The sequence below is a fragment of the Andrographis paniculata genome, unplaced genomic scaffold (assembly GCF_009805555.1).
Source record: "Andrographis paniculata isolate CXL003 unplaced genomic scaffold, ASM980555v1 Contig53END, whole genome shotgun sequence".
In the NCBI taxonomy this organism is placed as follows: domain Eukaryota; kingdom Viridiplantae; phylum Streptophyta; class Magnoliopsida; order Lamiales; family Acanthaceae; genus Andrographis; species Andrographis paniculata.
The window spans coordinates 1,288,266-1,304,521 of record NW_026137588.1 but is presented as its reverse complement, the minus strand read 5'-3'; the positions used below and the strand labels follow the sequence as shown (position 1 = coordinate 1,304,521).

The 16,256-nt window shown below is 37.9% G+C and overlaps 4 protein-coding genes across 6 annotated transcripts; 2 read left to right on the top strand and 2 right to left on the bottom strand.

Moving 5' to 3' along the window:
• Positions 1-905: 905 nt before the first annotated feature.
• LOC127255270 (nitrile-specifier protein 5) lies at positions 906-3,727 on the top strand. 2 transcript variants are annotated; one of them, XR_007839597.1, is made up of 3 exons: positions 906-1,130; positions 1,837-2,826; positions 3,346-3,727. XR_007839597.1 is itself a non-coding variant. In XM_051280742.1 (2 exons), the coding sequence occupies exons 1-2, from the start codon at positions 1,101-1,103 to the stop codon at positions 2,770-2,772; spliced, it is 966 nt and encodes a 321-aa protein (XP_051136699.1). In that variant the 5' UTR covers positions 906-1,100; the 3' UTR covers positions 2,773-3,025. The 2 variants fall into 2 exon arrangements, 1 of the variants encoding a protein (XP_051136699.1); XM_051280742.1 differs by lacking the exon at positions 3,346-3,727 and having other exon boundaries at positions 1,837-3,025.
• A 2,035-nt stretch (positions 3,728-5,762) lies between these two features.
• LOC127255269 (putative late blight resistance protein homolog R1A-10) lies at positions 5,763-8,046 on the bottom strand. The gene is made up of 2 exons (XM_051280741.1): positions 7,926-8,046; positions 5,763-7,834 (listed from the first exon to the last, which is right to left on the bottom strand). The coding sequence occupies exon 2, from the start codon at positions 7,803-7,805 to the stop codon at positions 5,922-5,924; it is 1,884 nt and encodes a 627-aa protein (XP_051136698.1). The 5' UTR covers positions 7,806-7,834; positions 7,926-8,046; the 3' UTR covers positions 5,763-5,921.
• Positions 8,047-9,159: 1,113 nt separating this feature from the next.
• Positions 9,160-12,740, top strand: LOC127255088 (late blight resistance protein R1-A-like). 2 transcript variants are annotated; one of them, XM_051280464.1, is made up of 3 exons: positions 9,289-9,429; positions 9,522-11,899; positions 12,515-12,740. In XM_051280464.1, the coding sequence occupies exons 2-3, from the start codon at positions 9,543-9,545 to the stop codon at positions 12,576-12,578; spliced, it is 2,421 nt and encodes an 806-aa protein (XP_051136421.1). In that variant the 5' UTR covers positions 9,289-9,429; positions 9,522-9,542; the 3' UTR covers positions 12,579-12,740. The 2 variants fall into 2 exon arrangements, with proteins under 2 accessions (XP_051136419.1, XP_051136421.1); XM_051280462.1 differs by having other exon boundaries at positions 9,160-11,899.
• A 1,237-nt stretch (positions 12,741-13,977) lies between these two features.
• Positions 13,978-16,256, bottom strand: LOC127255152 (probable myosin-binding protein 5). The gene is made up of 3 exons (XM_051280546.1): positions 15,527-16,256; positions 14,196-14,987; positions 13,978-14,108 (listed from the first exon to the last, which is right to left on the bottom strand). The coding sequence occupies exons 1-3, from the start codon at positions 16,254-16,256 to the stop codon at positions 13,978-13,980; spliced, it is 1,653 nt and encodes a 550-aa protein (XP_051136503.1).

The window sequence follows — 16,256 nt, the reverse complement described above, 5'->3', positions numbered from 1 at the left end:
TTTTTAAAAAAAGAAAACTTCAAATATTTATTTAAAAAATTAAATATTTAATTTGAAATAATATTTCATATTTATATTTTTTACATTAAAAATCGATTTATCTACAAATACTAGGAGTGTGTTTTTTTTTTGAAATTGTTAAAAAAAAGGGTGTGTTTGTTTGGAGGATTGGATTTAAATTTAACTATTCATCCAATTTTTTATTCCCAAAAACATCAAATCAAATACCTATTTTTCATTTTTTATATTATAATAAAAATCAATTTTACATTCAAAACATCACATCAACACCTATTTATATCACATCATACAACTATTCAAATTCAAAATTTTTACTATTCAAATCCCAATCCAAAATCCAAACCCCCAAACAAACACACCCTTAATGTAAAAGTAAACTTTTAAAAGTAAACTAATTATAATACAATACTCCTTCCGTCCAAACAATAAATATACATTTATTTTGACGCGGAATATAAGAAATAATAATATTTTAATTATAGTGGGCAGATAAAAATAGTGTAATAACATTTTTGCTATTTGTGGAAAAAAAATGGTATTTAATGAAATTGTTACGTCCCAAATATATATATTTTTTAGCTGGATTGAACTAGTAAATGAAAAAGATATACTCCTCTGTATCTCTTAAGAATTTATTCATTTTTTCATTTCGATTATCCTTCCGATTTATAATATATTACACAAATATCGTTATCTTTGTATGATTACTAATAGGGTTAATTTAATATATTTACAGTTATTTATATTTTATCTTAATATTTTTAAAATTTTATTTATATTTTATCTTAATATTTGATATTCTCAAATGAAAATTTATTTTCTGAAACAGTGAAATCAAAGCCCAAATTCCAGTAACAACCGAAAGTTGTTTTGTTTATTTGATCGAAATTGCATTAGGGCATTGACAAGGACGTTGATTAAACAATGCTACATCCAGTTTACAGTGTGCCCCTGAAGAGGCGTGATTATTGCCTTCCGATCGGCCTATATATTGGGGAAGTAGCAGGGATTCAGTAATAGCTGAAACCGAAAGCTGAACGTTTTGGGCGATCTGTTTTAGATTTGGAGGTTTTTCGACGATGGCGCTAGCTAAAGGGAAATGGTTCAAGGTTCCTTGTGATATTTATTTGTTCGACTTTTTTCGTTATTATGATTATTATTAATTTTTTTTTTTTCTTTCGAATTATCCAGCTTCAGCTTCGTTGATTTAGGTGCAATTGATTTGATTGTTTGACTTTGAGTGGCTGGTGGAATTAGATGATTTTGAGGATCGACGATGGTTGAATTCGGAATCAATTTCATGTTGATTTGGATTTTGACCTCGGCTGCGTTTGATTATTTAGCGTAGTTCGATTTGCTGCAGATTCAGTTCTAAATCCTACGACCTAATTGTAAATACTTTCGTACGAATTCCTAACCACAGTATGGTCAAAAATTCAAATCCGATTGGCTTTTGTTACTAAATCCTAAAAATGGTCGCTTACTTTGGTGAAGTCAAGCTCTTGAATGTGACATGTGAGATTATTCAGTATCATTGCAGACTCTGTTCATAGATTTGGGTACAAGTTTTAGGATGAATTGCAAATTCACTAAGGAACAATACACATATATATATATCCATACATATTTGTTTAACCGTAGAAGATCCTTAGAGAAGTAAATAGCACTGTTGTATAGAGTTTCTTTACATTTAGTATTTCACTAGAAATGACATTGTGGATGATTTTGATCATTCAAGATTCTATTAAATTTGGAGCATGTTCTTGCTGTTGCACTTGCCGGATGGATTATCTTGAGATATTTTGAATTCTGCAGCTGGAGCAAAACAATGCCGGGCCGGGGGCAAGAAGCTCGCATGCAATTGCGATAGTCGGGGACAAGGTGTACGCCTTTGGTGGTGAGTTTGCACCGAGAGTCCCAGTTGATAACCACTTATACATGTTCGATCTCAATGATCAAACATGGTCGGTGGCTGATGCCAAGGGGGATGTTCCTCCACCACGTGTAGGTGTTACTATGGCGTCCATTGGCGAGCACATCTATGTGTTCGGTGGCCGGGATGGCGAGCACAAGGAATTGAATGAGTTCTATTCGTTTGACACAGTTACAAGTACATGGTCGTTGCTTTCATCAGGTCCACCTCATCGAAGCTACCACTCCATGACTGCGGATGAGAGACGAATATACATTTTTGGTGGGTGTGGAAACACGGGACGCCTCAATGATTTGTGGGGTTATGATATTGTCGACGAAAAATGGATTAACTACCCTTTCCCGGGCGAGCGTTGCAAGCCTAGAGGTGGGCCGGGGTTGGCTGCTGTACTAGGCAAAATATGGGTTGTCTACGGGTTCTCTGGCGAAGAGGAGGACGACGTGCATTACTTTGATCTTGGTGAAGAAAAATGGGTTGAGGTCGAAAGTAAGGGCGATAAACCATCTGCTCGGAGCGTGTTCTCTACTGCTGGGATCGGGAAGTACATTTTTATCTATGGTGGGGAGATCGATCCGAGTGATTTAGGACACATGGGGGCCGGTAAATTTTCCGGGGAAATTTATGCATTGGATGTAGAGACATTGGATTGGACAAGATGGGGAGATGAATCCGAGTCTGGTCACCACCCGGGGCCTAGGGGATGGTGCGCCTTTGGGGCAGTCCGGCGAGGCGGGCGCGAGGGGTTGCTCGTGTATGGTGGCAACTCGCCGAGCAACGATAGACTTGGAGACATTTTCTTGTTTGTTCCATGGTTTTGATCGTGATGCAAGATGAATCAACGGTCGGGGTTAGAACGAAGGAAATTGTTGAAGGTATGTGTTGTTTATAAATGCATCGTTGCGCTTCGTTTGTTTTATCTTTTTCTTTCTTTTTTTCTTCGTTGCTGACAAGGGGTTTGTGATGGTTTGTTGTAAGGATTTAAGGTCGTATGAGTTGAGTTGAGTCGAGTCGAGCAAGCATTGTTGATAAATAATATGATTGCTTGTTTTGATCTTAGACGGTCTTTGGATATGTATTTTTTATTTTTTATTTATGAATCCGCGGCCGCTACTGAATCGACCGGTAAACCCTCGGCCGAACCTAATACGTGCAGACCTTTGCATATAATATTGTGTGAAGTTATGATGGTAGTAGGAGAATTAGAATGAGTAAAAAACATTAATAAATATGTTAGTAATAATTAGTAAATAAATATTAAATGAAGAGGAATAGTTAGATATCAAAAATTTTATTTTTGTCAAAAGTAGGAATATGCAGATGAAAAAAATAAAATAAAATAAAATTGCTCGTAACTCTCATGTGATTTTAATATTTTGCTTAAAATCTCTCAGGAAAAATAAAGTGGACCACTTTTCTCCCATTCCATCGCAAGACGGTTTGTTTTTTTTTAATTATAAATACTTTCACATATGAGTTACTAAATTTACTCTAAAAAATTAGAACACACCTATCGCTACCATCGCTATTTAAGAGCCAGGGTTTGACAACATTTTCCTAAGGGTTCCAGGGTTTGGCAACAATATCTTCCAGCGGTTCCAACCTACCGTCTGCTTGAAGAAGAAGATCTCAAGAATATATTTAAATTTTAGCAATGGCGGGAGGTTTGTTAATTATCATATTCACGTATTTTAAAAATTGTATGACACTCCTTTATACTTTTAAAAAATGTTGCATGAAATCTCACCCCATGAAACCTCAGTTGTGTGATGGGATCATGATTTCCTATCCAGGTTTTATGCAATATTTTTGAAAATATTAGAGGCGTCGTACAATTTTTTTTTTTTTTTATTTTTAAGTAAAGTGGAGATTTACATTAAGTTTTGAAACTATATAGGACTTTCATGCAACACTTTTTAAGGTATAAGGGGATTGCATATAATTTTAAAGTAAATGAGAGATTTGGGCTGAATTTTAAAACTATAAAGGCTGAATTTTGAAATTATAAGAGAGTTAAGGAATGAAGAATTTAATTCATTTTGTTTACAAATGTCTTGGAGGGTTTTATTTTTTATTTTTATGTTCATTATTATTTTATTTTTTTGGTGTTAATGATTAAATTGTATGTAAAATATTAATCAATAAGGTAATTTTAATATTTGTAATGGTTATACTAAGTATGTAGCTATATTAGTTTATGGATTTGGTTGAGCTGGTGTAGGTATTAATTTGATTAAATTAGCACACTATTTTTTTATTTTTTTACCGTAATACACATTTTTTCACTTAAATTTTCTCAACAGGAATTAAAAAGAGACCTTCTAATGAATATACATTTGGTCTGAGAAGACTCTTTAATCCTAATCCCAAATTATATTATAAACTCCCTAAATGTTCTTGTAGGTTTCCCATGTTTAAAATACTGTCACATATGCGATTATTAAATAGGTTCCGACAACGTTTATATAATGAGTTCTTTTAAACATACGTTTTTTTTTTTTAATATTTTTTTCGTCTCATACATATTTATTTGTTTTTTTCACGTAATTTTATAAATATTAATATTATATTGAGATATAAGTAAGAATAAAGTAGAAATGACTAAAATAACCTTATTAGTATGTGTGATATAAAGGTAACGACATTTGTTTAATATATTGTAAATTGTAAGGGTATTTGTAATGTTAGGTAGATAGTACAGTTACTAAAAAAACGAAATTGATACTTTATTATGAGACGAACTAAAATAAAAAAACGAATATTTTGTTATGAGACGGAGAGAGTATTAATACATCATATACATTAATATAAAAAAAAATAAAAATTATGAGCTTTTCAAAAGGATATATAAAAAAAAGTTTGCTCAGTTAGTTTAAAAATAATACTCAATCCGTCCAAAAGTATAGTCTTATTGTTTTGGACATGAGATTTAAAGAATATTGATATTATATTGATAGTTGGTAAAAAGAAAGATAAATAACTTTTTTGCCCTTGTGAGTATATTAGTTAAAAAGTAGTGACAATTGTGTAATAATAATGAAAAAGCAGGGATAATTTTATGGTAATATGGTTATTTATGAAAATGAGACTATTGTTTTGGGACGGATAGAAATGATAAACAAGACTATTGTATTGGGACGGAAAAAAATGATAAATAAGACTATTGTATTGGGACGGAGGCAGTACAATTCTTATAAATATTACTGAAAAAATACAATATAAACATATTATGACATCAACACTATTATATATACCGGCGGACACGGTTCGGTTATTTGCAAATATGCAGGTATTTGATAACTGAACCGAACCGAACAAATACCTGAAATCGCGAACCATATCCGAACCGAAAGTTTTGGTTAACCGAAAATATTTATAGTATTTGCAAATTACTCGAACAGAATCGAAATTAAGAAAAAATATATAAAAAAATAATTAAAATTTTAATTAAATAAAAAATATGTGCAAATATTTCAAATATCCGAATCGAAATCGAACGAAACCGAATCGAATATAATTATTAATATAAAATTTAAAATATAATAATATAAATATATAAATATTTTCGGTTCGGTTAACCAAACCGAAAAAAATATGAAAAATCGAAACCGACGAAAAAATATGCAGTATTTATATTCGAACCGAATTTGCGCGGTTAACCGAAAATTCGGTTCGGTTCAGCAGTTCGACGATTCGGTTCGATTTTTTGCCCACCCCTAATTATATACACTTACCTACCTTCTCGATCCAAATGGGCCATTTGGAATTTTATAGTATATTAAGAAATAATAATATTTTATTAGTTAGTGGAGGTATGTAAGAGATTTTGACATTTTTGTTCTTTCACTCTATGTAAAAAAATAATTGTACATGTATTAGTATATTTGTAATTTAAGTAAAAATTGCTCGTGAGTCGACCCCTCAGTCGTCTTAAATGAGCATCTCACACACATACATATATATATATACATCAGTAATTACATACAGTAACAGAACTCCCTGACCTGCGCATACTCTCAGCAGCCTGCGGAAGGCAATCAACTAGCTCAATCTTTTGAAGCGTAGAGATATTACTCAATCCCTGAGGAATCATCTTCAGCTGAGGGCACGACTTGATCGTAAGCCGTCGAAGCCGAGGGAAGTGTATCGGCTCGGCTACCCATCTCACAAGATCCACATTTTCAAGCTCTAAGCTCCTCAGCTCACCAAAGTGTCCCTCCAACGGCTTCCATTCGCCGCCCCGGCACGCATCGTTTCTCAATTTCAGCACTCGGATCTTCGGAAGCGCGCCGACGATCTTAAGCCACAGCCAATGAATCCTGCAGCCACTCAAAGTTAGCTTCTTCAGCGATTTCGGGAAAGCCAGCTTCCACGGCTTAAGCCGACCCCTCGACGTCGTGGCGAAATCCAACACTTGAAATTTCAACTTCTCGAGCTCGTCTAGACAGGCCAAGTTTTTAAGTTGATACATGGACCATTCCTTGAAGGATTCTTGATCCACGTCGTAAGAAATCGACAGCTTCTTTAGCCTTTTAATCTTTTCGAGAACATGAGGGCTCAAACTCAAGTTTACCACGTCCGCAAGCGTTTCTAGAGCTAGAGCATTGGTCCGAAACGGCGGGGTAGATAAATGAGCCGGCGGGATATGTACATGCACTAGATTCGGCATCATCCAAATCTCGATCGGCAAGTAGCTCCCCGTCGAAGGAGATGTGTTGCGATGAACAATGGTTCGAAGGTTTTGGAGTCGAGAAATGTAGGGAGGAAGCGTTTCGCCGAATGTAAGAGCAAGGTATCTCAAACTCACCAATTCGGTTATCTCCAAAGGGAATGTGCTAAAATTCAATGCGAGTAGATCCAACACTTTGAGCAGCTTATAGCGAAATTCGTCGAGCTTCGGGGTAGAATGCTCGGTTCCGATAGACACGAGAGAATGCGCCTTGGAGGCGTTGTGTTTTACGCTATCCATAATGTCCGGACAATCTCTCAAAACGTCGTGGCAAACACTTAACCTGTGGTACTCTTGGATGTCGGGTTGAAGAGCATCTTCCTGTGCATTAACGATGAAAATGAATTTTTCCTTTCGCGCCTCGCCTAGACACAATTCCCTTAGGACATCATGGATCGCGCATCGTTTTATCTTGCCTTGTGAGCCCCGGGTAGCAACCAAAACGAGGTTTCTTTCGACTAGATCTTCCAAGTATTCCTCCGCCAATTCTTCCATGCTTTTAGCACTTTCGCATCGGACAAAGCCCTCGGCAGCCCATAGTCGAAAGAGTTTAGCGCTACGAACGTTATAATCTTCCGGAAACATCAGCATGTAGAGAAAACAAGGTCTCAAGTGATGAGGCAAGTGGTAATAACTTAAACCCAATATAGCAATACACCAATCCTCGTCTTTCGCGGCTATTTCTAAATTATCCGCGAAACTTAGCCAAACTTGTCTTGTTCGAACAATTTTGGACAAACTAGCGCCGGTCACAACGAGCAACAGAGGAAGTCCCTTACAACATCGGACAATCTTGTTTCGTATTCTCCTCAATTCATAGGGGCAACGGTCTGCTCCAAAAACTCTTTGGTCAACTAGTCTCCGACTTTCGCGGAAATGGAGGAAGCGCATTCGATGCAGCGTGCTAAGACAACCTGTGCGGCACGCAACCTCAGAGTCCCGAGTTGTCAGAAGCACGCGGCTTCTAGTTTGATCATCGCGGGGAAGACATCTTTTCAAAGCGTCGAAAATCTCCATATCCCTCACCCCATCCATTACAATGAGATATCTTTTGCTTTTAAGACAAGTGCCGAGATAATCCCCCAGCTTATTACCGTGGTCGTCATCATCATCGTCCTCTTGCATTGTCTGTATTTTAGCCGATTCAAGAAGATCTTGCACAACGTATCGAAAACAAGATTGTTTAGTCACGGTTGCCCAAGCACAAATGTCGAATTTTTGACGAATGTAACAGTCGTTATATACCTTTCTAGCAAGTGTCGTCTTTCCAATACCACCTATTCCGACAATGGCAACGACTTTGAGCATTGGAGACAAATCCATCTCTAACCTCGTCCTTATTCGATTAAATTCACGTTCCATTCCCACCATACCTATTGAAGCTGCAAAATTGGAGACTTGATCTATTCTAATTGGATTTTGCTTTTGCTCCATTTCCATGGCGATTACTTTCATGTCTTCCAATATCTTGCTCAAGATCAGACTTTCACCTATATTTATCCTCAACAAAATTCCCAATTTTCGGACATAGAGCAGAAAAGATGAACAGTAATTGACAGTCCATGAGATGCAATGAAATATGACAATACCAATGTAGGGTTTTGCATTCGTCAGGCCATCCAAGGGATTTAAATAGAAGCTCACAAAAATGGTGAAGAAGATTAAAATTAGGTAAACGAAGAATGACCAGAAGAGGCAGATTGAAACCCATAACAAAGCTGTTAGAAAAATCAAGAGTGGGGACATGAGTTCACGGTCCCTTCTACAATCCTCGTACACTGTGAATGCGATGAAGTCTTCGGCCTGGATAGCCAGGGTTCGGATCTTTGCTTGGAGACTTTCGACCGGATCTTCATTATCGTCCCTGCGGGTTTGGGTTGACCCGTTTTGCAGACAGTGTTGCAGAGAAGCGGCGGTTTGTCGCATGGATTGGAGTTGGGGAAGGTTGAGGGAAATGATGGGAATAGTACGATGATTGAGGATGTTGTCGAGAGTGAGCAAGAGGGAGGACAGAGCACCGTAGGCTGCCATTCGATATGTATGGTGGAGCTGGAGAGACTTCTTTCACGTTTGTTTGTTTGTTTGCAGAAAGATGGGAGCGACGACTTTTGGAGGAACCGAGGTAGGTGGAGCTGGAAGGGATAGGGAAATTAACAATTAAGACAAGAGATACGTACAATGTATGTATGCAAGGACTAAAGTAGAGAGGAGCTTATTATTTTTTATTTTTATTTTTATTTTTACTTTTATTGAATGACGTCTCTCCGGAAAACACGCAAGAAGCATGTGTATGTATATTAACTTGCAAATGCACGGTTGACTAATTAAATTCAAAGGGACAGACTGACAGCCTTAAAACCAAAAGTGAAGAGCTGTCACCATTGATGAGCGAGCTCACCAGCACGGGACCACAACCCTAATTAAGACAAGACGGTCAGCACAATTCTCGAACCTAAAAGCTTTTCATTCATTCAGAGATTTTTGTTATTTTCCAGATTTTACACGATGGCTTATGCTGCTCTTATTTCACTCAAACACGTCATCGAGCAGATCCCCCAGGATGAGGAGAACCAACTAGTAGTAAATTCTTCCATCCTCAACCAACAGAAGCAACTAATCAAATCAATCCACGAAAACATCGCAGTTCTGGTGGATTTTCTGAATCGATTCCCTCAGAATCAGGACAGTCAAGAGTTGTTAGAAGATCGAATTAGGGAAGCAGCAAATCGAGCAGAAGACATAATCGAGGGTGAGATTTTGGATGATTTGTGTTTTCATCAATATGGTTGTTGGGGTTTAATGCGTTTCCCACGACAAGTTGTAAAGTATTTTGTTCAACAGGCGATTCTTCGATTTGGAGGAATGATTCGTGTCAAGCTTTGTAATAAGCTAAAGCTGCACCAAGATTTACAAAGTGTCCTAAAAGAAGTTCAAGCTATAGTCGAACAAGTGAAGATTATTGTGAAGAGTAGCAAAGGCGGAAAAGATCTCATTCTAACTCATTCTTTTCGATCTTCTTCTACTTCTTCAAACGTTTCTGCCATTGGACTTGAAGAAGATTTGGATAAAATTAGAAAAAAACTCTACAGAGGATCATCACAACTAAGTATTATTCCGATTATCGGGATGGGAGGTATCGGCAAGACTACTCTGGCGCGGTATGCCTACGATGATTCTTTGGCTACAACGACAACCTCAAGGCACTTTGATGTCCGAGCTTGGGTTACAATCTCTAAAGGGTACGGCGTCAAGAAAATTATTTCAAGAATCTTCGATTCGATAAAACAGTCTAAAGTTGAGATACATGATAAGATGGACGAGGAGGAGATGGTAGTAAATTTGTACAAGTTCTTGAAGGATCGGAGATATCTAATTGTAATGGACGATGTGTGGGAAACAAGTGGATGGGACTATTACTATGACTTAATCCGGGCATTTCCGGATGACGGTAATGGAAGTCGGGTTGTAATAACATCTAGGCAAGAGGCTTCTTTCTTCGGTCCATCCACTCGCCCTCATCACATGAAGTTGATGGACGAAGTTCAAAGTTTGAATCTTTTGAAGGATAGGGTGTTTGGAAAAGAAGATTGCCCGCCGGAGCTAGAGGAAATTGGTGTTTTTATCGTGAGAAAGTGCGAAGGGCTTCCTCTCGCCATTGTGGTGATCGCGGGAATCCTCTCTAAGGCCGATCCGATGCAAGAAACTTGGGAAGATGTCGCGGACAACATCGATGGAGCAATGAATATGAACGACGACGAGGATTTCGCACGGATACTATCCTTGAGTTATACGCGCTTGCCGCATCACTTGAGGCCTTGTTTTCTCTACATGGCGAGTTTTCCCGAGAATTATGAGATTCGTGTCTCTAAACTTTTCAAGCTGTGGATTGCGGAGGGGTTTCTCGAATCTAACGATCCGGACAAGGCCGCGAAGGATTGTTTGGATGATTTGATCAAGAGAAGTCTTGTTTTGGTCGTGAAGAAGTCTCTCAATGGAAGTATCAAATCTGTGAAGATTCATGATCTTTTGAGAGATCTTTGCATAAAAATTGCTCAAGATGAGAAGTTTCTTCAAGTCGTGAACAATAAGCACCCCGAGGATGTATCCAATCTACGCCGCGTGAGCGCTTGTTCGTATATTTCGGATACATTTTGGCGCAGTACCGAGAAATCATCCATAAGAACCGTTCTTCTACCTTTGCCAAGTATGAACTTGATCTTTTCTAATAGTTTCCATCTTCTTCAGATACTAGACGCGAACATCGTGCATTTACAATACTTCCCCATCGAAATAGGCCATCTGTTTCTGTTGAAGCACCTCGCCTTGCTGACATCCGACTTTGAGAACAAGGTCGGAGTCATCGAGTACTTATCTGATTTGAAAAAGCTCGAAACATTAATCCTTATGTCGCAATCTAGGCTTCGCCGCCGCGACTTGTATCTACTTCCATTGGCGACGTGGCGAATGCCCCGGCTACGGCATCTTATCTTGTTCGACATGTGCTTGGCTGATCCGGGCGCGCCAAAATTAACAATCTTTAAAAGCCTCGAAACTCTATCGCGAGTTTCAAGCTTCATATGCTCCGAATGGGCCGTGAAACTTGTCCCGAATCTTAAAAAGTTGAAGATCTTTTATCAATCCGGCGACATTGCCAAAACCGGATGGTCCGAATACATGCTTACCAATCTCTTCCTACTCTCTTCTCTCGAGAAGCTAAACCTCCACGTCGAAGGCCCAACGAGCGACACATTCCCATTGCAAAAGTCCGACATTTCTTTCCCGGCGTCGCTTAAGGAGTTAACCTTAACTTCCTGTCGACTGCCGTGGCACGATCTGAGTGTCGTCGGATCATTGCCGAAGCTCCAACTTCTGAAACTGCGAGACAATGCCTGTTGTGGCCAAAGATGGACGACGAATGAGGGCGAGTTTAGTCAGCTAAAAGTGCTCGTCATCGAGAGATCTGATCTCCGGGAATGGGTGGTCGATGAACCTTCGCATTTCCGGCGACTCGAGAGCTTATATCTATCTTTTTGTACAGCATTGGAAAAGATTCCAACGAGCATTGGAGATATAAACACACTTGGATTGATAGAGGTGCAATCCTGCAAGCCTTCCGCCGTCGAATCGGCTAATTCGATCAGAGAAGAACAGAGGGGCTATGGAAATTATCAGCTTCTTGTTCGTATATTCCAACCGGATCCCGATCCAAGAGGCTTAAGGTAGGATCGTTATCTGTACTATTCTCATTCATGTCTCGTAAAATTGCTCATAACTTTTACTTGGTTTCGAAATTCAGCGTAAAATCTCTCTATACTTTAAAAATTGCATAGCACTCCTTATACTTTAAAAAAACGTTGCATAAAAATCCCACCGCTATGAAACCATGAGAAAATTATTTTCTATCTATATATTTTGGATGGTGGGGGGTTTTATACAAATATTTTTTAAAGTACAAGAGAGCACCATGCAATTTTTAGAGTAAAAATGGAGATTTACAATGAGTTTTGAAATCACAGAAGGATTTCATGCAACGTTATTTAAAGTATAAAGGGGCGCCACATAATTTTTAAAGTAAAGAAAAAATTTACGTTGAGTTTTAAAACCACAAAAGAATTATGGGCAATTTAGCCTTAATGATTTATAAACTGCACGAGACTGATCATTTTTTTCCGTAGCATAAAGACTATGGTACATACTTTTCAAACTCTAGCTAATTTTGCCTACTCTTAATTATTCCACGTTTGTAAATCAATACTATTCACTCTGCTGAGACTATTTTTTTTTACAAAATAACACATCAAAATACTATTTAAACAAAAGTTCAATGGCAACAGAAAGCGTAAGGAGGCTGTTGAAAGGAGATCAGTATTCAGACAAAACAAGCGATGGTTGGAGTAATCGATCCGATCGACCAACGTCGTGTAATGCAATGAGAATCAAGTGTAAGAATAAGTGGTATATATATAACATCAAGTAATTGTGTGATTTGGTTTCCGGTTTTATTATTCTTTAACTTTGTTTTTTCTCAAAAATATCAAATTAAATACTATTTTTTATTTATTTTATTACACTAAAATCTAATTTTACATTCAAAATATTACGTCAATACGTATTTATATCACATCAAACAACTATTTTAATTCAAAATTTTACTATTCAACGTCAAAATAACACGAGTAAACACTCTCTTTGTGTTCTGCTCTGTTTCCTCTAGTTTTGTGGGTTTTGTTTAGGGTAGTTTTTAGGTGTGATTACAAGTTTGTTTTAACTTAAGTTGTTAATGTTGCATATTAAATTGCATTCCATTTTGGAGTATCTAAAGCCTAAAGGTGTGTTTGTTTGTGTGTCTTGAACTTTGAAATAAATAGATATAAATATGATAGTATAATTATAAAATTAATTTTTAATATAATATACAAAGTTGATTTAATATTTATTATTATTATTATTATTATTTTAGTGAGAACTTACTAAAACCTAAAGACCAAACACAACCAATAGTTTAATAGTGCGTTCGTTTGAAGAATTTTGTTAAATTTTATTATTTATAATTTTTTTAAATATTAAATCAAATATTTATTCTTCAATTTGTTATATTATAATAAAAATTAATTTTATATTCAAAACACAGTATCAATATTATTTATATCACATCATATAACTATTCAAATTCAAAATTTTTACAGTTGAAACCCTCAAACAAACAAACAAACACACCTAACTATATTTCTAAAATTTGAGTGTAGATATGTGTATACATATATAATACAACTCGAGTATAGTTACACTAGTATGCAGCATATTAGGTTCGGTTTGTATCACTACAAGAAATATCAATTTTGTAACGAGCTTTTTACGTCTTTAAATTCATTTTTTTCGTTACTAATGATATTAGAGACGAAATTAGAAATAAAATTACGTTAGCTACGATGAACTTTAGGGACGAAATTAAAAATAAAATTACGTTAGCTACGATGAACTTTATGGACGAAATTCCTTTACAGAGTAATTTTTTTTTTTTTTGTAGTAGTAGTATTTACCATAGCTCATTAGTAAAGATGTTGTTCCAACCTCATAAGAAAAAAAAAATTAATGATAAAATAAATAAATAAATAAATAAATAAAGAGAAGAGAAGAAGCATGGCAAAGCAGAAAATAGACTATTACATGCATACAGTCAACCATACATCGTTGTAAAGGTCAGATGGATCTATAACAGTGTTATCATCGTACCCCGTCCGTCAATTTTGATCGATAACAAACGCCTACGATCATTACACTAAACTACGTTAAAATATCAACTATGGGAAGGAGATTCAACGTTGTTGTTTCGAATCTTCCGAAGATTATGTTGAGCTCTTAATCGCTCGCTAATCATCGACACTTCTTTAGCAAGGCTTCCGCTTCCTTCATCCTCGTCCGTCGACGCTGCAATGCATGCGACAACAATCAATACATACGATCGAAAAAAAATAAAATTAATCGAATAAATTCTCGGATTCGTTCGATAGCTACCGCAATTTTGATTCTCGACGACGACCTTGGCGGGTTCCGAGCTTTCACTTGAAGGCGCATTTATGATCTTTTGATCAAAACGATCAAATGTCCTCTCTGGTTCGCGCTCGTGTTTATGCTCGCGTTCATGTTCGTTACGATCTTCGGACTTATCGCTTAACGTCGAAAACGTCGGTGATTTAATATTGTCTTGATAATTGTCGGTGTCGACTTCGTCGCAAATCTCGCCGACGATTAATCTCTTCGAATGCCCGTAATTTTCTCGATACATCTCGAGCTCTGACTCCAATGCTTTAATCTCTTCTTCCCTCTTGAAAAGAATCTCCTTCATCATCTCCAGAGCTTCTTGATCGTACTCCGCCTGCTCTTCGGACATCCTCTGATATTGCAGAGCCTCCATCTGGACAGCCGCCTTCTCAGCCTGCAGCCGCGAGATCATAGCCATCGCGTTGTTCGCTGCGACTGCCGACGCGCTCCGTTCCTCGTCCAATTCCATTTGGAGAGCTGACAGCGCTTTGCGGTCCAAACGGATTTGGCGTTTCAGGAGTGTAAGAATGTCGCCGTCTGCAGCTGCGTCGCGCGCGTCGTTTGCCTCCATGATCAAGTCTAATCTTTCGAACGATTGTCTCTTGTTGTTCCTACCGGCCCATCGAGGACTCATTTGTGCCGAATCGGAGAGTGGGATTCCGAAGAACTTGTTGATCCTCGTCGACGGGGTTCTTGCCGTGAAATCGCTTATGTCCTCCGAGTCCGGTAACAGTGCCACCGGAGCGGTTTTCACGTCACTTTTACCTGCATTGGTTATGTTTAGGCAACGATGGCGATGCACAAATAGGAATAGTGAAATTGAATAAAAACCTAAACGTTAAGGTGTTTATAAAGCCATAAAAGAAATAAGTTCGAAATAAGAAGTAAAAAAGACCCGAGAAATAGAAAATTGTTAACTTGAGACCCTAAACGATCTCAGATAGTCAAAAAAATATCAGGCGTCTCGATAAATGTGCGAGTTTTCTTTGTTGGACCGTTAATGGATCTTGCGAATTTCGTTCAATTTCAAATAAAGACCGGTAAAAAAGAAATTAAAATTTTCTCTTAGAGTTGGCAAAATTGACAATCGTTTTATAAAGAATAATACTTCCTTCGTCGTCCAAAGTTATACTTACTTTTATTTTGTGGCTGGTATAAAAAGTATTCTTATTTTCTTTATTATAAAAGAAAATGTTTCTGCTTTATCCATTTTTTTTTTTTTTAAAATTCGTACCCAGTCAAACAGACATTATCAGTGCAATCGGTTATGCGAAGAAAGAGTCGATAGGACAAACGCAACTCACCCCGAGTATCGGCGCGCGAAGCATCTTCATCCTCCGGAAGCTCTAACTCGCTATCCGCTACTAACTTGAGCTCCGTGTACCGGAAAGGCGGCAAATCCACATTCCCTTCGTCGTCATTCCTACCCAACGACAACGACGATAATGCTCTAGGCGACGAGGCCGGCGCGTTGGTGGAGAAACTCCTTTTATGCTTGGAAGACGCCGATTTAGGCTTCAACGGCTCCCTACAACACGAGCACCGGATGACTGCAATAGCCCCTTTGTTGTTTCCGGGCGCAATCTCCGCGTCGTCTTTGTGCACGACGAATTTCCTATCATCCTCGACGAAGAAATTGCGCTCTTTCTTGAAGTTGATCCTAGAAGTGCCGACGAGGGATGTGTACTTGTCGAAATTTGGGAACGAGATGAGACATCCGTGGCACATTGTCCGGATGTCGGATAGGTGGCGGTGGAGGTTGCAATAGGCGAGCGAGGAGAGGTCCTTTTTGTGATCGTCGCAAATGGAGTTGTTGTAGTAAAAATTTGGTGTCCGATGGACGAGCATGTGGTCGATCCGAGTGCATAGCAAGCAAGGGGTTGGCAAATCGAAGAGACGCGCGAATTCGTTGCAGATAAAGGCTAGAAATCCATCGACGAAGAGCAAGAGGATTACGACCCATTCGAGCACGGCGTATATCACGAAATGGGGAAGCTTCCCTAGCTTCGCCTCCACGGCGCGGCTCAATGACAT

What these genes read in the sequence shown, in the direction of transcription:
- LOC127255270 (XM_051280742.1), top strand. Translation starts at nt 1,101, where the DNA reads ATGGCGCTAGCTAAAGGGAAATGGTTCAAG. An exon ending in CTAAAGGGAAATGGTTCAAG is followed by an intron (nt 1,131 to 1,836) that starts GTTCCTTGTGAT and finishes TGAATTCTGCAG; the next exon opens with CTGGAGCAAAACAATGCCGG.
- LOC127255088 (XM_051280462.1), top strand. Translation starts at nt 9,186, where the DNA reads ATGGCTTATGCTGCTCTTATTTCACTCAAACACGTCATCGAGCAGATC. An exon ending in CCCGATCCAAGAGGCTTAAG is followed by an intron (nt 11,900 to 12,514) that starts GTAGGATCGTTA and finishes CAATGGCAACAG; the next exon opens with AAAGCGTAAGGAGGCTGTTG.
- LOC127255152 (XM_051280546.1), bottom strand. Translation starts at nt 16,256, where the DNA reads ATGTCATTGAGCCGCGCCGTGGAGGCGAAGCTAGGGAAGCTTCCCCAT. An exon ending in TTCGCGCGCCGATACTCGGG is followed by an intron (nt 14,988 to 15,526) that starts GTGAGTTGCGTT and finishes TAACCAATGCAG; the next exon opens with GTAAAAGTGACGTGAAAACC. An exon ending in CGTCGAGAATCAAAATTGCG is followed by an intron (nt 14,109 to 14,195) that starts GTAGCTATCGAA and finishes CATGCATTGCAG; the next exon opens with CGTCGACGGACGAGGATGAA.
- LOC127255269 (XM_051280741.1), bottom strand. Translation starts at nt 7,805, where the DNA reads ATGCAAGAGGACGATGATGATGACGACCACGGTAATAAGCTGGGGGAT.